General features: G+C 45.8%; 1 protein-coding gene across 7 annotated transcripts; it reads left to right on the top strand.

Annotated features, from left to right (window-relative positions):
- SAP130 (Sin3A associated protein 130) lies at nt 1-24,897 on the top strand. Of its 7 annotated transcripts, none has more exons than XM_083741702.1 (21): nt 1-570; nt 3,342-3,459; nt 3,604-3,839; nt 5,510-5,668; nt 5,902-6,013; nt 8,195-8,319; nt 9,485-9,609; nt 10,064-10,214; nt 10,768-10,858; nt 11,183-11,287; nt 11,738-11,879; nt 12,719-12,837; nt 15,544-15,846; nt 16,520-16,694; nt 18,016-18,120; nt 19,140-19,498; nt 20,523-20,768; nt 21,084-21,209; nt 21,889-21,989; nt 22,935-23,048; nt 23,995-24,897. In XM_083741702.1, the coding sequence occupies exons 2-21, from the start codon at nt 3,348-3,350 to the stop codon at nt 24,151-24,153; spliced, it is 3,165 nt and encodes a 1,054-aa protein (XP_083597828.1). In that variant the 5' UTR covers nt 1-570; nt 3,342-3,347; the 3' UTR covers nt 24,154-24,897. The 7 variants fall into 7 exon arrangements, with proteins under 7 accessions (XP_083597828.1, XP_083597825.1, XP_083597824.1 ...); XM_083741699.1 differs by having other exon boundaries at nt 2-570; nt 20,520-20,768; XM_083741698.1 differs by having other exon boundaries at nt 2-570; nt 21,886-21,989.

Genomic DNA, 24,897 nt, shown 5'->3' on the forward strand with positions numbered 1-24,897 from the left:
GGGTCAGGCCGGTAAATGTAAGGCAGAGCGGGAGCAATGCGGCTTCGGGGCAGCTCCGCTTTTTGTTTTCTTAGCTTGGGTTCGGAAGTGGGAGCGGGAAAAGGAACTGACAGCTCCCAGGTCGGTTTCCCGCCATCTCACCAAGCAGCGGACCGTCCCGTTCTCCATCTAGAAGCCATTTACTAAAGCGCTCCGAAGAAAGCCGACCAATCCTAATCTTGGTGGGCGGGGACAGCTAAACGCTCGTCCCGCCTCCTTTCAGGCGGCCAATCGGGGCCCTCTCGCTTCCCCCAACCTCTCGCGGCGTTATCTATGGGCAACGCTCAGTTCTCGAACTACAGCCCCCAGGAGCCTCTGCGCAAGCGCCGCCTCAGCCAATCGACGCGCCTAGCGAGGAGAAATTATCACCGCTGTGGGCAGGACTAGGCGAGACCCAATCAATCGAAAGGGGGGAGGGGATGCTTTGCTGCGGCAGCGGAAGCAACACTCCCGACTGAGCCCCCTCAGCGTCGGCGAAAGAAGCGGCTCCGGAGGCTACTCCGAGAGGCTCCGCCGCCCCCTCGGCTGCAGGTAACTCGGCGGGCGAGGGGAGGGCTCGTTCTGGGAGCGGGGCGCCAGGGAGAGGCGCCGCTCCCTCTGGCCAAGCCCCGCCGAGAGTTACTCGAGCTGGGCGCCCGACTCCTCCTCACTCACGGCGGCTGCTTGGGGCGTTCGCGGCGGCCGCCGCAGCCTTTTTATTCTCGCTGAACATCCGGGTCCCTGGCCCTGCGCGTCTGTTTCACATAGTGATCAGGGAGGGAAGGGAGGCGGGCCCTGGCTACTCCTGATTAGCCATTACCTGTTTTCCCATTGGTAGTCAGGCGTAGCCTGTGCGGGCTTTCCCATTGGTTGGCAGGTTGTGCTGCCTTCTACGCTGGGCTGGCTCGCCATGGGGAAGTGAGGGGTTCCCATTGGCTGCCCGCAGAGGGGGGCGGGCTTCGCGCATGCTCTAGTGGGCGGAGCTTATGCCGAGAGGAGAGCTCCGCCCAAAGCGAGCGAAAGGGGAGGGGCCTCGGGAGCCGCCCCTGACCGGCGACGGGCGCTGCTCCCTTTGCCGCCTTGTGCTGCGCGCTGCGGCGTCTCCGCTGCTGAGTGTCGGCTTCTCCCGTCAAGATTCCGCACTGAACTCGCCCCGATCGCGCCTGTCTCGGAAGCCAAAAGTTTGCGGCGGGTTTGCGGGCGGGTGAGCCGGCCCAGCTGTTGCAAGCGGCGCTGTTAGAATCGTATTGATCGTAGTGGCCCTTCCATGACCAGCGCAGTTTAGGGTCGGGGGTGCGGGGTGGGGCGAGGTATTAGGCTTGTTTCCCAGAACAAGGGGGAAAGAGAGCATCCCCGAATAAGGAGCTGCTCCTGGATTCCCCTAGATCTCGCACTGTGCACGTGCAGTCATTACCCCTGATGACTTCATGCTAGCTGCGTTCTGCTGCCAAGCAGGTAATTGAGATACTGTAGGTGTTGCCTGCAGTTGATGTTAAAAGAGGGAGACAAACACATGAAAGTTGAATTTACGTTTGTATTGCGGTGTTATAAAGTGGTTTTGGAGTTGATGGTGATGTAGAAGTTATGATCGTGAAGGATGTGAAGACTGATTTAGTCTTCCCTAGCTTGCTACGGGTGGCGCTGTGGGTAAAACCTCAGCGCCTAGGACTTGCCGATCGCATGGCCGGCGGTTCGAATCCCCGTGGCAGGGTGCGCTCCAGTCGTTCAGTCCCAGCGCCTGCCAACCTAGCAGTTCGAAAGCACCCCTGGGTGCAAGTAGATAAATAGGGACCTCTTACTAGCGGGAAGGTAAATGGTGTTTCCGTGTGCTGCGCTGGCTCGCCAGATGCAGCTTGTCACGCTGGCCACGTGACCCGGAAGTGTCTTCGGACAGCGCTGGCCCCCGGCCTCTTAAGTGAGATGGGCGCACAACCCTAGGGTCGGACACGACTGGCCCGTATGGGCAGGGGTACCTTTACCTTTACCTTAGCTTGCTACTATCCAGGTGCAGTTTGACTTTATCTCCCATCACTCCTGCTAATTGGCTATTCCAACTGTCACTGATGGGAGCTGGAGTTCAGAACTGGTTTATGTGATTACTGTACTGATGTCAGGATCCAACGCCTAACACTCCATTATGCAGCCCAAGATTTGCTTATTCGGGAATAAGTTCTCTGTTAAGTGGGGCTTTCTCTCTGCTAAGTGTGCACAACAGATGCTTAGCTGTTCAGTACAGTTGTATTGTTCTGCGTAGTTGTACACTTCCTCTGGTTTTTGCATGGCTGCTGTCAACAGAAGTATATAGTTTGTGTAGAACTTTTGAGTTGTTTGGAAGCCCTCTGCCTGAGATCTTGGAAACTAGACAGTAAAGTAAACAATGCTGATATAATTAGATCAATGGTCTGGTTTTACATTTATAGTCACTTTCAGTGTTTCTATGTGGCTTGCTCAGCTGTTGCACAGAATTAGCTGAGTCTTTCTGATTGCATTTGGGTACCTGTGTGTGACAGCTGTGTTGCTCATCATTACATTTACTGTCATGTGTACATGTGCAATCTTTCAATATAGATTTAGTATTTAATACCAGCCTCACCTCCTTTGGAACTGCATGAGGAAAGAGTATAGAGAATTGTGGCCATTTACAAAGTACAAGATAATTACATCTATCATTTCATTTATTTAAAGCATTTCTGCCCTGGTCTATAATCTTTAAACTGTATTTGTTTTGTGTAGTTGATGGTATGTTTAATTGATGTTCAGTACATGATTAAAATACTTTGATATAGGTGTCTTATACAGATGTTTGCATAGCAACTGTTATTTATCGATACTACTAATGCTAATATTGAGTCTTAATTTCATAATTATAGCCCTGGTGTTTTTTTCAGATAGTTAGTAGAGAAGTCCTAATGTCAAAATATTGGAAGGTTAATATCCTCTGTACACATTTCTGGGAGTAAGATTCATTGAAGACAGTGGGACTTATTTCTCAGTAAGCATAAGTTGGCACTGTAAACACTGGATTTGTGCCAGGCCTCTGTATTGCTACTTTATTATTTGCATGTGGTGGTTGTCACTTGAACCTGTGTTACTATTTTTATATTTCAGTATATTAACGCACCAGCATTTGTTTATTAAGTTATTGAACTTGGCTGAACTGTTTGTATTTTGTATTTTAACCAGATGAAGAGCTTGCATATCATTTGTCAGTGGCTACTCTGTGCAAGCATACGTAACCTAACTGAATTTGCTGGGATTCCTCAGTAACAAGGGCTTCAGTAATGTGGATGTATGAATTATTTGTAATTCTGTGTGTTCCATAGGTGGAAATGAGTTCTCAGCAGTTTCCCCGTTCAGGACCCCCTCCTGCAAGTCTAGGACCAGCGCCAGCTCCGATCTCTACCAGTGGATCTACTGGATTGATAAACCCAACAACTACAGGTAAGGCAACTACAGGATTTCTACTAAGGCTTCAGTATACTTTTTTTGGAAGTAAGTTCCATAGCAATCAAAGACAGCATTCCTGTGCCTTGCCTGTTTCTAGTCCTGTTTTCTTTCTAAAATTTCATACATTTTTCTATTTAGTGAGTGATGAACCCAGCCGAGAAATGGAAGTTGCTCCCAGAGATCATGTGGTCCCTGGTGGCTCTCTGCAGTCCCGTGAAGAGAAGCAGGAAACAGTGGTAGTCCGGCCATATCCGCAGGTGCAAATGTTGACTCAGCACCATACGGTACAATCTGGTGTGCCAGTTACAGTAGCAGCTCCTCCAGCACATTTAGCTCCAGCAGTGCCACTTTCTTTTTCTGAAGGTCTTATGAAGGTAATGAGAGCATTGCTTTTCAAATATGGAATAGGGGTATTCAATAGCACAAATTTAATACAATGGCAAAGTTAGCTCAGGCTAGATTTAAGTTTAAGTGCAACTTTCTCTTCATTTTAGCATGTACTTGTTTATATATTGCAACTGCCTTTGATTCCCTGGGACAGAGAAGGTTGAATACTGTTATCTGGTGCTTTCTAAAGAAAATCTACTGAAACCTTTACCATTGAAGGCAGTCTGACAAGGGATTGGACTAGTACATAGTTCACAGTGATGGAGCAAATATGTTTTCTGTTATGCCAGAGGGGTAGGACTTGAACCAATAGGTTGAAATTACAAGGAAATGCTCCCCATTGATACAAACTGTGCCTCAGAAGATGGTGGGCCCTCCTTGTTAGATGTTTTAAAGCAGAGGCTGGTAAGCTAACAGTTATGCTATAGCAGCAAATTTTCTGCATTAGCAGGAGGTCTACGTGATGTTTTCAAGTCCTTTTCAACTCTGTGAATCTATGAAAAACTCAGTCAAAATATCCTACTGCCCATCTCTTAAACATGCCACTAAATTCTTCCTAAAAAGTGCTGGTCATGCCCTTACAAGAGCATTGTAATTGTCAGCTGTGCTGGCTGGGGCTAATGGAAGTTGTGGTACAAAACATCTGGAGGGTACCAGTTGCTGAAGGCTTCTCTTTGCCATGCATGAATAAGAACTGTCGGAAGAGGAGGAGGAAGAGGTTCACAGTAGTTAATTGGAAAGAGGCATCTTGTCCCTTGCATCATCTTCCCCGTACACTGAGGCTGGCAGTGAAATGATAATCTTAATCCTAAACAGTTTGGCTTAGAGAAAATACAGCCCCACAGGTTTTGAGAGTTGACTGTCTCTGTTCCAATGCAACCAGTAGGGAGTTGCATAATTTCAAGCCCTAGACCTAATTTTTGTTAGTGGGAGAGAGCAGGATTACAAAAAGTTTCAAGAAAATTGGTTGATGGGGTATGTCTGTCTGTATAATTATTTGTGTGCTAACTCCCAGTAGCTGTCTCCAAGATTAAAGCTTTTTGTACTAGTGACCTGATCTTAAGAAAGCAATATTATTGCACAAAGATTCATCTTTTCATATGATTCATATGTATAAAGGTAAAGGTAAAGGTACCCCTGCCCGTACGGGCCAGTCTTGACAGACTCTGGGGTTGTGCGCCCATCTCACTCAAGAGGCCAGGGGCCAGCGCTGTCCGAAGACACTTCCGGGTCACGTGGCCAGCGTGACATCGCTGCTCTGGTGAGCCAGAGCCGCACACGGAAACGCCGTTTACCTTCCCGCTAGTAAGCGGTCCCTATTTATCTACTTGCACCCGGAGGTGCTTTCGAACTGCTAGGTTGGCAGGCGCTGGGACCGAGCAGCGGGAGCGCACCCCGCCGCAGGGATTCGAACCGCCGACCTTTCGATCGGCAAGTCCTAGGCGCTGAGGCTTTAACCCGCAGCGCCACCTGCGCCCCTTTCATATGTATAGAGAAATTCAAAATAATTTAATTAGACTGTGGCTACCAGTAAGTTTGTTACAGGTTTTCTTTTCCCCTCAGGGTAAACTAACTGGTGCATACTTGTGTTGTTTTTATTTGTTCTGTTGCCACAGATTTCTAAGAACCAGTAGTTGTATCTTTATGTTCTTTGCAGCCTCCCCTGAAGCCTACCATCCCTAGCCGCCCTATTGCACCAGCTCCACCCTCTCCTCTCTCCTGCCCCACCAAAGTCCCAGGGCAAGTTACTGTAACAATGGAGAGCAGCATCCCACAGGCCTCTGCTATTCCTGTAGCAACAATCAGTGGACAACAGGTAATCATTTTCTTCTTCTAAAGTAACTTTTTTGTTTGTTTAAAGTCATGGAAAGCAAATGAAGCACTGTGAACCACAGTAGCCACAGTCTTGGTTTGTATCTCCTACCATAATAATTCATATCTAACCTGTACTTTCAAGCGGCTTAACTGTAGTGTGTGGTTGTATATGAAGCCTTTCTTGTAAATTACATCTAGACGATTTCCCCACACACAATCTGTTACTGTCTGCAGGGACATCCCAGCAATGTGCACCATATCATGACAACCAATGTTCAGATGTCAATAATCCGAAGTAGTGCTCCTGGACCACCATTACACATTGGAGCGTCTCACTTACCTCGAGGTACTTAACATAATACTTTCTTGGGATGATTGATTATGTAATAAACTTATTCTGGACAATGTTTATACTGTGGTTAATGCATGCGTCAATACCTTGGTAGAGTAGCTATAAAGATAATGGCTGCAATCTAAAGTAATGATTTTTAGCTTCTTGGACTTGGGAAAGTGTAGGGTATAATTAGGGTTACAGTAGAATATGGTGTTGTCAGAGCTGCCCGAGGTCCCAGCTCACAAAGGACCAACGCCAGTTCGTTGTTATATACAAAAGTCTTTATTGAAGTTCAGTTTCGATTTCGAAGCCGCGGTGCGCAGCTCTACGTCTTGAACTCTAGACCGCTGAAGCTCCGTCTGAATCTCCTCCCCCCAGACACCAGTTTAAGACTCTAGCCTTGCTCCACCTCTTCCTTTGCTCTTTCCTCCTCTGGGTCCACCTGTCCGCTGGGGTCTTGCCCTTTCTAGACTCTTCTGACGCTGAGTCCCCTGAGTCTTCCCCCCGCCTCTGGCGGGCTTTAGGACCTGGTTCCCAATCTGGGTTTTCTGCTGTCCCGCGCTCCTGTACATTCGAACTTGGCGCGCGCGCCCAGCCGGCAACCTTTCTCCTGACCGTTACACTGCTCCTGTCACTGCTCCCCCCTTCGGGGAGGCTAGCTGGACCTGACTTCCCCTCCGTTCCCTCACTCTCTGATAGAGGCGTGGTCAGCCCTGACTCATCATCTCTCCCTGCTGGAGGAGACGCTGGCCCTGATACATGGGACTCTTTCCCCCCCCCCACTACGCTCTGGTGGGGGAACTGGTCCTGATCTCCCGCTGCTGCTTTGGGAGTCCCCGCTGGCCCCTTGCTTCTGGTGCATCCCCCCTGGGACCCCCCTTGCCCTGGCCCTCGGCGCCCCCCTCTGGGAATCTTCTGATTCACTGGAGAAGCTCATGGAATCTCTCATGCCACTGTCATACTCCCCTACACTGCCCTCAGATTCTTCCCCTTCGCTCTCCATTTCCTCTCTCCCCTGTGCCTCTGCTCCTGAGCCCCTGACAGGTGTGTTGATCATTTTTTTAAAAAAACACACACACCCCTCATATGTTTTAGGACAGGGGTGCCCTTCAGACATTGTTGACTACAAATCTCATCATCCATAGCCAGCAAGGCCAACAGTTCAACCAGTGGGCAGGGTTGATGAGAATTGTAGTCCAGCAACATTTGGAGGACACCATGTTGGCTGCCCCTTGTTTACAATATGCTGTGGATCACATGCTGTCTACATTCTGGGCAAATCCACCATCTCTAACTGCAGTTAACATTAATACAGTGGTGCCTTGCAAGACGAAAAGAATCCATTCCGTGATTCTCTTCGTCTAGCAGTTTTTTCGTCTTGCAAAGCAAGCCCATTGACGGCTTAGCGGATTAGCGATTTTAGCGGCTTTTAGCGGCTTAGCGGATCAGCTGATTAGCGGCTTAGAAAAAGGGGGGGGGAGGGAAAAAAAGTTGGAAAAACTCGCAAGACATTTCGTCTTGCGAAGCAAGCCCATAGGGAAATTCGTTTTGCAAAGCGCCTCCAAAATGGAAAACCCTTTCGTCTAGCGGGTTTTCTGTCTTGCGAGGCGTTCGTCTTGCGGGGCACCACTGCAGTGGTGTCAACTGCAGTTCAGATGAACCAGATTCTTTATATACCAGGGTTAACAAATTGGTTTCAAGTCCTGTTCAAGAGATCAGGCTCAATTCAATATCCCTGTAAAATAATCTGCAGTTCAAGCCAGCTGGAGAAACTTGATGCATCTGAAGGGAGGAGGGAGCATACAGCTCCACAGCCTATTCTCTCATGAGATGCATGAGAGAATGCAGCTGAGGGATATTGCAGCTATACAACCCTGGTTGATGTTACCAGTGTTTCCCAACCTTTGGTCTCCAGCTGTTTTTGGACAACAATTCCCATCATCCCTGACCACTGGTCTTGCTAGCTAGGGATGATGGGAGTTGTAGTCCAAAAACAGCTGGAGACCAAAGGTTGGGAAACACTGGATGTTACCACTTTTTCTTTCTTTTATGCAAATTGCTTTGTTTAGCCAGCACTACTAATAGCACTCTTAATTCTTTGTGTCATGTATAAAGAGTCGTGGCTGCTCTTACACTTTTTGAAAAGTGGACTGTCTTAGGGATTGTCTCAGTTTTACGTGGGATTTTCCTCAGGTGCGGCTGCTGCTGCTGTGATGTCCAGTTCTAAAGTGACAACTGTCCTGAGGCCAGCTTCACAGTTGCCAAATGCAGCGACAGCTCAACCAGCAGTTCAGCACATCATTCATCAACCTATCCAGGCAGGTGACAATTGTGCAGTATGATTGTTGTTGTTGCTTTCAGATTCTTTTGGGCTTTTCTTAAGTGGGAAACCACTTACATAGTTAAATGAACTGTGAAATCTGACAACTGGTTCTTGTGACTCAAATTCTTCAGCATTGCAGGCCAAGATTTAAAGAACCTGTAAAGGGAGCAAACTAATAATATTATCCAAAGAGTGAACTTCAGATTAACTCCCCCAGTTAAGAGCTCTCCATTTTGTTTGAAGCCCTCCTGTTAATGGTTGGTTGGCTTTCAGCTCCATTTGTGTGCAGTAGTGGCTGGCACAGGTGAGGCTGCATTGCTTTCCTGACTTCCCAGTGCTGCACTTTGCTGCCAGTTACTAAGGGGGATAAGCAAGGCAGCAGGGAGCTGAGTGTGGTGCAAGCATAGTTGTGGAGCCTACCATGCCAAGCTCTGTTTAGATGTAAAATAGTTCCTAGTTTGTAAGGTTGCCAACAGTTTTTCTTTATAATATGTTTACAAAAATGATCTACATATTGCTAAGGGAGAAAAATGTGTCTGGCAATCAAATTACCGTATTTTTCGCTCCATAAGACACACTTTTTCCCCTCCTAAAAAGTAAGGGGAAATGTGTGTGCGTCTTATGGAGCGAATGCAGGGGGAGGCAGGCAGGAAAAGCCCCCAAGAGCCACACACAAGCTCCGCGCGGCTCTTGGGGGCTTTCCCCCAGGAGCGAGAAGGGACTGACGCGGCTAGTCAGTCCCTTCTCCCTCCTCATAGAAAAGCCCGCAGAAGCCGTGCGCTCCTTAAAGGGTGCGCGGCTCCTGTGGGCTTTTGCGGGAGGTGGGGGAATTGCCATAGTCAAGCGCAGCCTCTCCCGGCCGGAGAGGTTGCGCGCAGCTAAAGAGGAAGCCAAGACAGCGAGCGGGATGGATCGCTGTCTTGGCTTCTTTGCTCTTTGGGGCTGGGGGGGAGAATAATATTTTTTTCTTGATTTCCCCCTCTAAAAACTAGGTGCGCCTTATGAGTGAAAAATATGGTACCTGACCCTTAGGAGGCTCAGAGGTCCATTTTTACAAAGTTTTGCTATGTGTAATTTCTTTACATTTTAGGCAGTGAATAATTTTTTTAAAATTATTGGTTGAAAGCCCTAATGTAATACTTTTTCCCTACCTACCACAGTCCCGGCCTCCTGTGACAACTTCAAGTACCATCCCTCCTGCTGTAGTAGCAACAGTGTCGGCCACGAGGGCCCAATCACCTGTTATTACAACAACGACAACACATGCCACAGAAGCTACCCTCAGGTAACCAGTATACCCATTAATAGTACAACCATAGATATGTTTATTTGGAAGTAAGTCACTCTGTGCTCAGTGGAGCTTACTCCCTAGTAAATGTGTCTTGGGATTGCTTTCTTAAATAAAAAAAGGTACATTCGGTGATTTAACTGAGGGCCACTTTACACAATATGGCCATCTAATGGGAGCTGCTTCAAACTGCCTCCCTAGGCAGCTGCTCCATGAAAGGAGCCATTCTGTGTGCAGCATCTTGCTATGCAGCTAAGCACCCTTTCACATGGTGGCCATATAATGTGAAACAGCATTGATTGAACTGTCCAGAAGAAATGCTGTTGGTGCATTAATTCATGTAATGCACAATGAAGAAGCCATTCTAAGCTCCATTGTGGTTGTCTTCATAAAATGAGTCGACGGACTGTTAAGTGCTTTCAGAAAAAGAACCTTAGATTGTCTTTTCCAGCCGGCCAACACTGTCAATTCAGCAGCACCCACCTTCTGCACCTATCAGTATTCAGCGCCCTGCACAGCCACGGGATACAGCAACCAGAATTACCCTGCCGTCCCATCCAGCCATAGGTACACAGAAACAGCAGCTTCACACCATGGCTCAGGTAAATATTATAAGTGAGATCAGCGCAGTTTCTTCCATGTTGTTGTCTGACTTTTACCATATGGTTTTATAAGGTAGTTGAATGAGGTTTCATGACATAGCATGAAACATATTGTTGGCCTGGACAGGGGGTGGGAAACATCCAACCCACAATCCTCCATTCCTAAGTCTGGAGCTTCTTTCCTTTCGGGAATACAGTCTGCCTCCTTGCTTTCTTTAATCTGCCAAGCAAGTCTAGCCTTCCTTTCCTCTTCTAGGCTGCTGCTTTTCTACTTGGTGTTTGATATACCTAGCATCTTTCTTTTGCTCAGTCCTCTGGTGTTGCTGTAAGAGGCTTAAAAAACCCTCTTGGTTCATGGCATCCTGCTATGCTGTGGCTGATAGTCTAGGTAGCTTGTGGACTCTCATGAGCTGGTCACTTAGACCAACAATGGGAGCCCATTTACTCCAGCTCCTCTGTAAAGCATCAGATCAGGGGAAGTGCCATCTCTGTTCCAAGATGCCAAAATATGCCAATCATGGTTTCTTGACAGACAACTTTTTTCCCCCTGCAGAAAACAATATTTAGTACTGGTGCTCCAGTGGCAGCAGCAACTGTGGCCCCTATTTTAGCAACCAATACCATTCCTTCGGCAACTACAGCTGGTGAGTATCTACAGCTCAGCATTTCTTATGCACAAATACAAAAACCATTAATAGGGTTGACGTATCCTGCTTAAAAAAAAAGCCCTTTATCTCTGATAATTATTGAGTGGAACAATAAAATTAGTGTATGATTTTTAACATGTGATTTTGGAGGCTAGGCACACATGGAAAACACTACCCCAGTTACTGCAGGAGCAGGCTAGGGGTCTAGCTGTTCTACAAGGAGCAACAGAAATTTCACAGCTTAGAAGTGATATACATTTTCTGTCAAAGGCACAGACTCTGAAGAATGTTTAATTGTGTGTGTACTTTTCTTCCTTTCAGGTTCTGTATCCCACACTCAAGCACCTACAAGTACAATTGTCACAGTGACTATGCCCTCACACTCCTCCCATGCAACGGCTGTGACCACCTCAAACATCCCTGTCGGTAAGAAAGCATTAGTTCTGAGCTTCATTGTCCTTTGATCTATCATTTTATTTTCTGCTGGGACAGAATGGACTAGGTACATCAGGGGTGAGGAAACTTCTTTGCTTCCCACCTACCTGCTGAAACCCCTTGTGTGGGGTTTCCAAGCTTGAGAACTACAGCACAACGAGTGTTGTCAGCCCTGTGCTTTGCAACCCTCCCTGCGCCGCTCCTTTCCACCCGTCTTGTTATAGGTGAAAAGTAGCCGCACTGGGTGGCTTAAAACAGTAGTGCTGGGCAGGAGAAGCAGGTTCCCCTCCTTGAGCAAGCCATGCTCCTACTACCCACCAGTTGAATGGAGGTTGGGAGTGCATCTTGCTCCAGCAAAGGAACAATCAGTATCTGTTTCCTAGTATGAATCTACTACAGTTTACTTTGTGAATAACTGGGATGTCTTTTTTCACTGTACAGCTAAAGTAGTCCCACAGCAAATTACGCACACTTCCCCTCGCATCCAGTCTGATTACACTGCAGAGAGGAGTAATCTCATTCCTATATCTGGGCACCGGGCATCTCCAAACCCAGTTGCCATGGAAGCTAGAAATGATAACAGGTAACTGAACAAATTTACTCACATAGGATAGGTACTTAATCATCTTGGTTATATTGCATGTATGTTATACGTGAGGACATCTGCAAAAATATAATGAAATGTGTTTTGATCTCTCAGTTAACTTCAGTATCCAAAGCTAATCCTATGCGCACACATATCTGAGAGTAAGCCCAGTTGAACTTGGTAAGATTCGTTTCTGAATAGATGTGCATAGGATTGCGCCAGCTAAGACTTTGCATATTTCTGATGAAAGAAGCGCTTGTGATTTTGGATTGATTTGAACCAATCGGGCTGAAAAGACATCTAGGTAACCAAGCCACAATTTATGCTTCCAGTTCTGTGAGTTATGGACAGTGCTCTTCAAATTCTACAGTTTGTTTAAAAGGGTGTGGATTCAGGGAATTGTCAGATTCCTGAGGAGCAAATAATGTTGCATGTCAAATTTGACTCCTGCATTTCAGGGCAGCTGTAGATGAAGGGAAAGGAGCTGCATTGTTAGGAAGTGGAAATAGTGTCAGGTGTATACATGTTCTACAAACAGACTACATAGTGACATGAAGTATGTGCAAATGTCGAAACTCTTTCACTTCACTTCTTCTGTTTACTCTTTATTGAATTATACTGTTCAACATTGTCAGGGTATAGAAAGAGGGTTTGAATTTGGAAGCTTTTTGGGTGTCCTTCCAAGTAGGTAAATGTGATGGCGCACAAAGAAGCTAGCAAACCAGAACAGTCAATTGCATTGCAACAAAGGTTAATTAACAATCACTGCTACAGTTCATTTGAAGGCTACAATTATAATGTTGTGTCTAACATTTAATTTATCTTCATTCCTCTAGACAGTCAGTACCTGTTCAATTCCAGTACTTCTTACCAACATATCCACCTCCTTACCCTTTGGCTGCCCACACTTACACACCAATTACCAGCTCTGTATCCACTATACGCCAATATCCTGGTAAGGAATCTCAAAGTTTGATTTACAGAAGAGTTTTAGAGCAGCTACATAAATGAGCTTTCTGCATAAACGTTTCTTTTTTAAGTTCAAAGTGGGGTTCCAAAGTACTTTGGGAAACAAGCAAAGGTTATCTGGCAAATTTAATATTTAAATAATTAAAAAACCCTTTCTGCAAAGCTTGCTCAAGTCAAGATAATGATGAAGCAGATCATTTTGCTAAAGACTTCCGGCTTCGCAATGGGTTTTTCTCTCCTTCTCCTCTTCCCCATGCCCTCCCCAAATCTGCTCAGGAGAATTGGGGGAATCCCCACAAAATACTGGGGGGTGCACTGGGGGCCGAGAAGGAGAGGAAATTCCATTGCACAGCTAGAGCTCTTTGTGCCAACAGAACTACTTTGGTGGCTACCACATATGGTCTGTTTTTTTACCCCAAACATAGTGACTACCAAGGGGAATTTTAAATCTAAATGATTTGGGGAATTCTGCAGTTTTTAAGTTTTGGTGATTTGCTGTTCTGAAAAATTTGTATTTTGTAATTACTCTCAAATTGACTTGTTTGTTTCTTGTGATTTGTATTACAATGGCTACTGCTACAAACAATAAAAAAATCCTCCTGACAGTCCTCTTCCACCCTTCTCTTGGATGTCCTGTTGTTTTTGGAAATGGGGGTTTGCTGTTAAATCTAAATTGGCAAATTGTGGTTTGTGCAAGCTCTCCAAACCAGGACTGACAGTGTGAAATAACTTCTAATAGTTTGACAATTGAGGTGAAAGTTTAACTGGCGAGTCTCTGCTTTGTGTTCTCAGCCAAACTATTTGAATATCCAGTAATAACCACTTCTGAATTACTTCAGCTAATCAGAAAACTTGTTATAGCTAGACCCTAGCTGTGAAAGGGCCATATGTTTTCCTTGGAGTATTGGAATACCGTATTTTTTGCACTATAAGACGCACTTTTTCCCCTCCAAAAATGAAGGGGAAATGTGTGTGCGTCTTATGGGGCGAATGCAGGCTTTCGCTGAAGCCTGGAGAGCGAGAGGCGTCGGTGCGCACCGACGTCTCTCGCTCTCCAGGCTCCAGGAAGCTATCCGCAAGCCTTGCACGCCCGGAGGGAGTTCCCCCGGGCGCGCAAGGCTTGCGGGCGGCAGCCTGCAGCGCGGAGCATGGGGCGCCCTCCGGAGGACGCCCAGTGCTTCGCGCGGGTGTCCGCTAGCCTTGTGCACCCGGGGATCTCCCCCGAGAGCGCAAGGCTTGCGGGCGGCAGCTGGCAGCGCTGAGCACGGGGCGCCCTTCGGAGGCCGCCCCGTGCTCCGCGCAGGTGTCCGCTAGCCTTGCGCACCCGGGGATCTCCCCCGGGAGCCGAAGGCTTGCGGGCGGCAGCGCGGAGCACGGGGCACCCTTCGGAGGCCGCCCCGTGCTCCGCGCTGGTGTCGGCAAGCCTTGCGCACCCGGGGGATCCCCCCCCCGTGAGCGCAAGGCTTGCGGGCGGCAGCTGGGAGCACGGGGCGCCCTTCGGAGGCCGCCCCGTGCTCCGCGCTGGTGTTGGCCAGCCTTGCGCACCCGGGGGATCCCCCCCCCTCGTGAGCGCAAGGCTTGCGGGCGGCAGCCGGCAGCACGGAGCGCCCTTCGGAGGACGCCCCGTGCTCCGCGCTGGTGTCGGCAAGCCTTGCGCACCCGGGGGATCTCCCCCCGGGAGCGCAAGGCTTGCGGGCGGCAGCCAGCAGCACGGATCACGGGGCGCCCTTTGGAGGCCGCCCCGTGCTCTGCGCTGGTGTTGGCCAGCCTTGCGCACCCGGGGGATATCCCCCCGGGAGCGCAAGGCTTGCGGGCGGCAGCCGGCAGCACGGGGCGCCCTTTGGAGGCCGCCCCGTGCTCCGCGCTGGTGTTGGCCCGCCTTGCGCACCCGGGGGATCTCCCCCGAGAGCGCAAGGCTTGCGGGCGGCAGCTGGCAGCACGGAGCACGGGGCGCCCTTCGGAGGACGCCCTGTGCTCCGCGCTGGTGCTGGCCAGCCTTGCGCACCCGGGGGATCTCCCCCCGAGAGCGCAAGGCTTGCGAGCGGCAGCTGGCAGCGCGGAGCATGGGGCGCCCTTTGGAGGCCGCCCCGTGCTCCGCGCTGGTGTTGGCAAGCCTTGCGCACCCGGGGGGCGCGTGGGGCGCCCTGAAACAGAGGGCTCCCCATGCTGCGGACTGTAGCCTGCCGCCCGACGCACGGGGCGCCCTGAAGCAGAGCGCCCCTCGCACCAGGCAGACATGGGCCAGCCCCACAAGCTCGGGGGACAGCGGGGAGGCGCAGCACCGCCATCCCACTGTTCCCCGACCTGGTTTTGGGGGGGAAAATAAAGGAATTTTTTTTCCCTTTATTTCCCCCCCAAAAAAGTAGGTGCGTCCTATGGGACGGAGCGTCCTATGGGACGAAAAATACGGTACATCTTTTTCTTTGCATATATAACCTCAACAGTCCTCATGAGGATTATTATAATTCAGCTTTAGCATTATGAAGCCACTGTTGCTGCTGTATAAACGTAATGCTGGAAGGGCTGGCTTATGAATCTTATTTAATTTGTTGGCATCTTCAGCAGGACCACAGATGTGTGCATAAACTACAAGTATTTAAATACAAAATCTAACAATGCTGCTTGGCAACACAAGATAATAAATTGGCTGTTTTGTGTGGAAGTAATTAAGTCTATTGTTTGGTATTTCCAGTTTCAGCTCAGGCGCCAAATTCTGCCATAGCAGCTCAGACTGGAGTAGGAGTGGCCTCCACAGTTCATCTTAATCCCATGCAGCTGATGACAGTGGATGCATCTCATGCCCGTCATATTCAGGGCATCCAGTCTGCACCAATTGGTGCACAGGGTATACAACCAGCACCCATCAGTGCGCAAGGAATACAGTCTGCGCCAATTGGAACCCAAGGGCTACATCCAGCTGCCCCAATTGGCACACAGGGTCTTCAGACTGCACCAATGGGTGCTCAACAGCCACAAACTGAAACCAAGACATCAGGTAACTAGCCAAGAATGCTTGTGTTGCGAGCAAAATTGTCCATAACTATTCCTCTTGGGGTTTGCTTTTTAATTAATCGTGTAATTATGGCTGCAATACTACTATGAACACCTGCTTAGAAGTTCTGTTGAGCTTGGTGGGGTTTATGATTAAAAATGCATAGGTCTGGGCTGTCACTAATGTGGACAACTGCCATTTCTGAATCAAACACACTGCTAGAGTCACTTGAGCATTTTATTTTGTTTACCAGTATCTGCTGTTCCCTATCTCCTAGCAAAAATATACGATCAAGTTTGTGGGTGGTTTTCTTAAGCTATGGCTAATTAGAGTTTTAATCCTGTGTATACATTTTTGAGAGAGCCCCATTGAACACCTTGAGTTAACGTTTGTAGAACTGAGCAGCAGATAGTTTTAAAACACTAAGCCTGATATTCAATTTTGGTTATACTCTTAGTAGAGCAATGTAAAAAGACAGACTTAAGTCTATTGAGTTCAGTTGTTCTTCTGCTCCTGAGTATCATTTGAATGGCTGTCTCCTTAAATTTGGCATTTGTTGAGCAAGCATAGAATGGAACAACATTCCCACTTCTTATTTTAAGAGAAACAGTTTCTGGTTAAATTTCTCTTGCTTTTGTCTGCTACCTCCCTATAACCTTTTTGTTCCTTCTATCAGTGGTCTTGGCAGATGGAGCCACTATTATGGCCAATCCAATCAGCAATACATTCAACACTGCTCCAGCTTCAACTACAGTGGTACAAACCCATAGTCAGAATGCCAGTTCTAGTACACCAGCCCAGGGTTCATCCCCTCGCCCAAGCATTCTCCGGAAGAAACCCACTACAGATGGGTGAGTAAAATTGCAGTTGCTTTGATAATGTGCAATCTGCTTGCCACTGTACAAGAAATAGTGTCGTATCTAATAAAAGCATCCTGTTGGTGCAAGGATTTGTGCCTGCGCGACGGGATTTCCTCTCCCTCCGCAGCCCCGCCCCATGTCTTCTGTGGGTTCTCCAGTCCTCTGTAGGAGATTTGGGCCAGGTGTGCAGGGGTGGGAGAGGGAGAAGTCTCAATGCATGGATGAAAGTCCTTGCACCAACAGTACAATATTGTTGGATACAACCTTGTAGCATTCTGTTCATCAGTCGTCTTATGTATGCTGAGCATTATGACAGAACCAATAAAACATGTGAGAACTCATGGAATATGTATTTATTAGTGAAGACTTATACCCTGCCTTACCTCCAGTATGTAGCTCAAAGCAGCTTACAAAAACAGAGAGGTGTGTATTTTTTAAAAAATTCAAAACTAAAAACAGAGTAACAGATCAGTAAAATAGAAGAGTAAAAACACTTCAACACAGGGACCAGGCAATTTCTTAAAACTAGCCACTGTAGGGGGCAACTGTATTTCTTCAGGAAGTAATTTTCATGGTCTGGAGTCAACGGTGCAGGGAGCACTACAGAAAATGCCTTGTCTCATGTCAGCAGCCTCCTAGCATTTTATGTGTGTGTGACCATAAGCAGGGCCTCAGTGCTGACTTCAAGGCACAAGTTGGACAGCATAGGGAGAGCTGTTCTTTTAGATAACTAGGTGCCAGGTTGTTCAGGGCTTTATATGCTAATAGCAGAACTTTGAATCAGGCCCAGTAACTCACAAGAAGCCAGTGCAGAACCTTAGGAATTAGTGTTGCATGACCCAGGCTGTCCAGCAGCAATCTGCACCAGCTGTAGTTTCGTAACCACCTACGAGGAAAGAGCTCTGTCACCTGTGTTTGGTCAAACCCGCTTTACATCTTAAGTAATCTATGCTCTAGCCATCTTCTGACATGTTTCATTGCCCAAAGTCTCTTGGGAAACCAGGACTGGAGAGGGCCCCTAGGTGCAGTTGTGTCAGTTGCCTATATCATCTTGCTTTTCCACAGCAAGACTAGGGTCTTGACATGAGAGGCAGCTGTTCTTTTTGGAAAATTTCTCTGCGAATTCAGGAATCTTTTGGATTCCATTAATCTGCCGGAGCGAACAATTCTAATCAGCCCCTCAGCTGGAGCCTATATAGGATAAATACAGCAAAGGAGAATAATAGTACACCGCTTTTAAATTAAGCACCCTTGGCAACTATTGTAATAGTTTTGCTTTTCAGAAACTACTATATTCATGGCTATTTTGCAGGTTGGCGGTTAGGAAAAGCCTCATCCCTCCGCAGCCATCTGAGGTATCTGGCACTCGAGTGGAAAGCTCAATGAGGAGTGCATCTGGATCGCCAAGACCAGCTGGGTAAGATCTCATAATAAAAAGATATGTAAAGCATTCAAAGTACTGTAATTCTAACTTGGCGAAAAGGTGAAAGAGATGCTGGCTGTTCTTACCCATTGCAAAATAATAAGCTCCGTGGAGACAGCTGGTGCATACTTACTTCTGGGTAAATGGGAGTTCAGTGAAATATTCAGTGATCATCACTGAGCTGTGCAAGCAGATTAGGACCTGGGGAACATAAAATAGGGAGCTATTTTAAGAGTATTGAATTACTTTTTCTCAGATCACTACAATATGCACATATTGGCCATGTTCAGATATAAGCCTATGCAAAGCCATAGTTAGGCAAGATAGTCTTGCCAATGAGCCATATGATGCTGCCTACAGTTTTAGCATCCCTTGTTTTTCTCTCCCCTTCTTTGAGTGGGAAAACAAACCACAGAGCAGGCGGCTTAGTGGATCAGAAAAAAAATGTGTCGTCCAAAATGGGGTCCAGTGTACTTTCTTATCTTGATGGTTTTTAGCATGTAAATTTGACTGGCTTACTGTCAAATTCTGTCCAAGCCAGCACTCCTGGTTCCTTTCTGCATTTGAAAAAAACATGACCAGGAAGCCAATGTTCTTGGTTTCCTGAATGTGATTTCTTGGGGAGAAACAAATCAAAGGTTCTGATTCAGGCATAATGCTAAAACCTCTTTCATTTCGTACCTCATTTTTTGATATAGCACTGGAACCCTAAGCTTGTTGCTTTCTGATGTTTTAACATGGCATTGTCAAGATTCTGAAGAAAAGGCATTAAACTTGGTGACTGTATTTCACCATTTCTGGTGGGCTTGTACTACTTAGATTCTGGAAACCCAGACTTCCATCTACTTATGTGATGTCACCATATTGTAAGATATGTTTCTAGAAAACTGGAAAGGAAAAAAAAAACCAGAACAAAATTAGGCTCTGCATTTCTATACAGTCATGGTAGTATGATCTTGAATAAGTGAACCTGCTAACTTTTTCCTTTTTTCCTTTTGGTTTGTTTCATCTAGTGCCAAGCCAAAACCAGAAATCCATGTGTCTATGGCCACTCCAGTGACTGTATCTGTGGAGGCAGTATCCATTCAGAGCAATGAACAACCTCCAATTGCAGTCCCCACTTCCCAGCAGCCACCAGCTGCCATTCCAACCATCATCACAGCAACTAGTCCACCTTCGCAGCCCACGGCTGCCCTGTCAACCATTCCAGGAACTGTTCCTGCTGCTGCACCAACTTCAACCACAATTGTGGCAGCTCCTCCACCTCCACCAGCCATGGGTGGCGTCCTCTCTACAGTATTGGGCCCCGTTGTGCCAGAGATAAAAATAAAAGAGGAAGTGGAACCCATGGATATAATGCGGCCAGTCTCAGGTAGATTTCTGCTTAAGCAGTCACAAATGAGATGCTCAAAGTAGGTACAAAAGCCCCACAGCAGATAATAATTAGAAAGATTGTTAGCAGCTTCATTTTAAATTATATTTTGTTTGATTTTAGTAAAGAGGTTCAGAGGTTATTAAGAGCAGGGCCATAGCTAGCATGTCACTGAAAGCTACAAGAGTTGCATAGTTAAAATGGCAGGTAGAAATAAAAGAATACAGTGGTACCTCTGGTTATGAACTTAATTCGTTCTGGAGGTCCATTCTTAAGCTGAAACCATTCTTATCCTGAGGCGTGCTTTCACTAATGGGGTTCTTGCTGCGCGATTTCCGTTAGCATCCTGGGGCAAAGTTCGCAACCAGGAGCAGCTACCTCCGGGTTAGCGGAGTTCGTAACCAGAAGCGATCATAACCAGAGGTACCACTGTACACTTGCTATTAAAGTTTGTGGAGAGATCAAACATTAGTGCTTAATTCTGCTCTGTAGTAAACGCTAAGAGAACAGTTGTGCAGCCTTATAGTGTGAAGTCTCTGTTCAAGGCTTTCACTCTTAAATTCAATTTGTTAAGGAATTTCCTGAAAGTTACTTTTGCCGTAGTAGTTTGCATGTCAAACACAAACTGCCAATCGCTTGCACTAAAGGTGCCTTGCAGCTTTATTGGGAACTGAAGGAGCCCAAACGCTGTCATAGTAACTATAATCCCAGAAAAAAAGAGACCAGGGAGGACTGAAACAAAAGACTTTGTTTGCTTAGCTCTGCTCATTCTTACTCATGACGTAAGGCCAAACCATTCAAAAGAAAATCAGGGGGAAAGTATATATAAAAGCTCTAAGATCCTTGAGAGGAGGGACTCTAGAAAAACATAATGTTCTCCTCTTACAAAGGCACTGCACTGGCAGTTAGCATCTGGTCTCTAGCATTGCAGTCTTTGGAAGACAAGGGTGTTGGCTCTAAAGCTGCCTTTGTTTTACCCGTCAGTCTCTTAAAACTTGTCCCTTCCTGTCTTCTCTTTCAGCAGTTCCTCCACTGACTACAAATACTGTCTCCCCATCTCTTACACTGCTGGCCAACAACCTTTCAGTGCCCTCAAGTGACTTGCCACCTGGTGCCTCTCCAAGGAAAAAACCACGAAAGCAGCAGCACATAATCTCTACAGAGGAAGGGGATATGATGGAGACTAATAGCACTGATGATGAGAAATCCACTACCAAAAGCTTGCTGGTAAAAGCAGAGAAGCGCAAGTCACCTCCAAAAGAATATATAGGTGAATGGAAATAAATAAATTAAATAATTGGTTGGTCGTCGTCTTCTCCAAGTAATACCCATCCACCCAAAATGTAATGTTGCCACTAGAAAAGGAATTTGAGCTAAAAATGATCAACTTTGGGTCCGTCTGTCCCCCACAAAGATCAGTTTTTCATGGCAGATTATTATTGGGGTGGAGGGAGAGCTGTTGGAGCTGAATTAATCTCTAATTCAAAGTATCCCGGCCCTATCATGGGATCACATTTTCTTTCCTAGCTCAAAACGCAAGCACCTTAAAAGAGGCTTTAGTTATTTTTCTCGATCCTTGCTTTAGATGAAGAAGGTGTGAGGTATGTGCCTGTACGTCCTCGGCCACCCATAACACTGCTTCGCCACTATCGCAACCCATGGAAAGCTGCCTACCATCACTTTCAGCGGTATAGTGATGTCAGAGTGAAAGGTATGTCTTCCTGTCATTACATTTTGCATGGGTCGGTGAACAGATGTGTTACAATATTAGACAGGTGTCTACTTGCAAACATTTAACCTCTGATATAGGATGTGCAGCAAATTGCCTAGAAACACATCCACCATCTAAAGCCACTGTAATATTTGTACTGCAGAGGCAGTGCTAATACATATCAGTTTTCCTATTGTTACTGAGGTTTAGTTATACATAAGGTAATCGAGAACCTCAACTGACAGGAAATAGTCCCCGTATAGCTGCTTGCTCTCTGTGTGTCTGACTAGCAAAATGAATTATGCAAGAAAAGTGGGTGCAAGGAGACTTGCTTACTTTGCATTATGTATTTATTGAATTTGACTTTTGGGTTTCTACATATATAGTCCCTGGCTATTAGACAAACTAAGTTTACCAACACTCAAATACAAAGATTCAAAGCAAGCCCCACTCCACCCCTGTTCAGATCACAAAATTTGGCTGTTGCATTATTGCACATCTGACCCTGGACCCCTGTTCCTGCATTCTACCAACATCTGTGGTCAGGTTTCACATACCAGGTACACAAATGACTGCTGCAGTAAACTTAGTATTTTTGTAGCTCAAGGAATAAGGTACATTTCACCTTTTAAAAACTCATTATTTGCTTGTGTCTCATATTTGACTCTTGTTCTAGAAGAGAAGAAGGCTATGCTGCAAGAGATCGCTAATCAGAAAGGTGTATCCTGCCGTGCGCAGGGGTGGAAGGTCCACCTTTGCGCAGCACAGCTATTACAGCTGGTAAGTGGGGGAAATGGGGTAGTTTCATATAAAATGAGGAAGAGATTCCTCCAAGAAAAGCCTTAGCCCAGGAAGCTTTCTGAAAGGTGATACAAAACTACATATATATATATATATATATATATATATATATATATACACACACACACACACACACACACACACACACACACAAAACATTTATATTATTTTTAAAAATTACCACCAGATTGATAAGTCTATTGGAATTGGATTCCCTTCAAGATTGAGGGATATGTTGTAGGTTGCAGTTGAGTATATGTATATCAGGTATGAATGGAGGGCTTGATTCAGGCGTAAGAACTGATGCATTTTATACAGATGCTCAAAACTGGCAAATCCCTCTGGTGCACAAATCTGAAGAAGTGTCTGGGATTGTGCTGCTGACTGGAGGAGGCAGCACTGTTCCATATTCCTGGATGCTTCTGTTTTAGGTTGGGGTGATGTAGGTGCTTGGTATTCTAGCACCAAGCTCCCAAGGCCATGAGGAGTACTATGGAAATGTGACATTACATTGTGTATGTAATTTAGGAGTGCTGGGGCTGCTGATGGCATGTGAAACTAGGTTTTGATCTAAGTATAAGAGATGAGGGTAAGAGGACTAGAACCTCAAAGGATATCTTTCTCAGGCATTGGATGACGGTTACTTGTATATAATAGGGAGTTACTGTTTCCCTATTTCCTCATTCTGAAGTGGGACAGCCCTGCTTCATTTTGAAGCATATTTCAGAGAGCATCCTACTGCAGTTGCAATAAAGATGACATTGTAACCTTAAGAAGAGGAGCACTGTTCTGTCAGCCGTGAAAAATAGTGAATCTTTTGAAAGCAGTTATATGAGCAGATGGAATTTTTATAGCTTATGTAGCCCTTGATATGAAACAGTGAGAAAATGATAGGTATTCTTGCCAAATTCTAATATTTTATAGACCAACCTGGAGCACGATGTGTATGAACGACTCACCTCCCTGCAAGAAGGGATCATTCCCAAGAAAAAGGCAGCAACTGATGATGATTTGCATCGAATAAATGAACTGATACAGGTAAAGGCTTATTGTTCACTCCTTCAGTTTGGTGATTTGCAATTGATATTTTTTCTTAATTTAAATGGTGGGACATGTTTTTTAAATGTGAAACAAAGAACTGTTAAAAGAGGGAAGTAGAAAATAAAGCAGACTAAACAAACCACACAGTATTTTAGTATAGCCACTCAAAATATTAAAAACAACCACACATATGGTTATTTTTAAAAATGAATAATTTGGGATGTATTTAAACACTACAACAAATAGAAAATAGATATTCACAGGTTCCATGGTTCCGTGTATCATTCATAGCCTGAGCATAATATATAATTTCTAAAAGTGAGGGGACACAGACACGTGGGGGGAGACAGAGAGAAGAAGAAGAACTAGTCCATTAGTCACATAAACCTCTATCCTCTTTGTGGCAGCCATAAGGAAGATACCCATTTTTAAATTAACTGCAGTTTATTATTCCATTCAAATTCTAAATTATGATTAATATTAATTATGGTTAGGGAAACAAGCCAACTTAATCAACCATGGTTTGAAATTGGCTTGTTTCCCTAAACCATAATTAAAAATAACTGTTGATCCAGGTTTGGACATGACTCTCCTCCTTGCCGATATGCAAGAAGTGGAAAGGGGAGTGGGAGAGCGCACAAGCTTTATCCAAGCAGCACTAAGTTTAGTATTGCGTCCAAATGAGGTTGCTTTTGCCTTGAAAGTTCACCATTATTACTATGTGTCTTGAAATGCAAATGTCTTACATAATACATTTGATGTAGAGAGTCTAATTTCCCAGATTATTATTAGCAGAAAGTGGAAACATACTTGTTCATCTGTTCCTAAATGGCTGTTTCATTTGTTTTAAAATTCTTTAGGTCATGTACTCTCTGACATTTCAATTACTTGTGTGCCTATGAGGCATTCAGCTGTTTAATATCAGTCCTGTGTTGTGTTTCAGGGGAATATGCAGAGATGTAAGCTCGTAATGGATCAAATAAATGAAGCTCGAGAATCCATGCTAAAGGTCTTGGATCACAAAGAGCGTGTTCTGAAGCTTCTCAATAAGAATGGAACTGTCAAGAAAGTATCCAAATTGAAGAGAAAAGAAAAAGTCTAGAGCCAGAGGTATAAAGACTCTGGAAACAAAGGTTGTACAGAACAGTGTTAAGGCTCTTTTAATTGGGGGTTTGTTTTAGAGAGCTACATCTGAGTAAGAAGGACGATGGATGGATACGTTGGAGCCCAATGACCTTAAGGGATGATTATTGATCTATCAAAGAAACAAAGATTTTTCTCAGGCTTGTCCCTGTTTAAACTCTTCACAGTCACATTTTGTTTAGCCCTCTTGATGTGCCAGTGCCTATTAATTGGAACCATTGATGCAAACGTGATAGACAGTCCTCGCCCTTCCATCCTACAGTTTTAGAGATAACTTCACAGGTTTGTACAATGGATTCTGCAGCAGACCTCAAGAACCATCTGTCTTGAAACTGTTTGGAGATGACACTACTTCCACGTAGCCAACTCAGTTTTTTGCTCCTTAAGATCTTGCAGTGGCTAGAGCAGCCTTCATAAACCCAGTGCCACTTGCACTGGTGGTTCTGCAACATTTAGAATCTTAAGTGGTTCTGAAGTCTCTAGCTGTCTATTTTTTAAAAAATACATTTCAAAGTGATTTGTAGTGTTGTGGAGTGTGTGCGTGTGCCCATGTTGGTGCTCTGGGATATTGTTTTCAAAGTACTCTCATACAGCACAGTACTTTCTGTAGCTGGTGTGATGCTCTTCATTGTGTTACATACAATTTGTGCTATATGACATCCTGGAAACATGAATAAAGGATTTGGAGGCTTTTGTATAATAA

The sequence above is a fragment of the Podarcis gaigeae genome, assembly GCF_964106915.1.
Source record: "Podarcis gaigeae genome assembly, chromosome: 5".
Taxonomy (NCBI): Eukaryota; Metazoa; Chordata; class Lepidosauria; order Squamata; family Lacertidae; genus Podarcis; species Podarcis gaigeae.

What these genes read in the sequence shown, in the direction of transcription:
- SAP130 (XM_083741696.1), top strand. Translation starts at nt 3,348, where the DNA reads ATGAGTTCTCAGCAGTTTCCCCGTTCAGGACCCCCTCCTGCAAGTCTA. An exon ending in CAACAATCAGTGGACAACAG is followed by an intron (nt 5,669 to 5,901) that starts GTAATCATTTTC and finishes TACTGTCTGCAG; the next exon opens with GGACATCCCAGCAATGTGCA. An exon ending in AACTGAAACCAAGACATCAG is followed by an intron (nt 15,847 to 16,519) that starts GTAACTAGCCAA and finishes TCCTTCTATCAG; the next exon opens with TGGTCTTGGCAGATGGAGCC.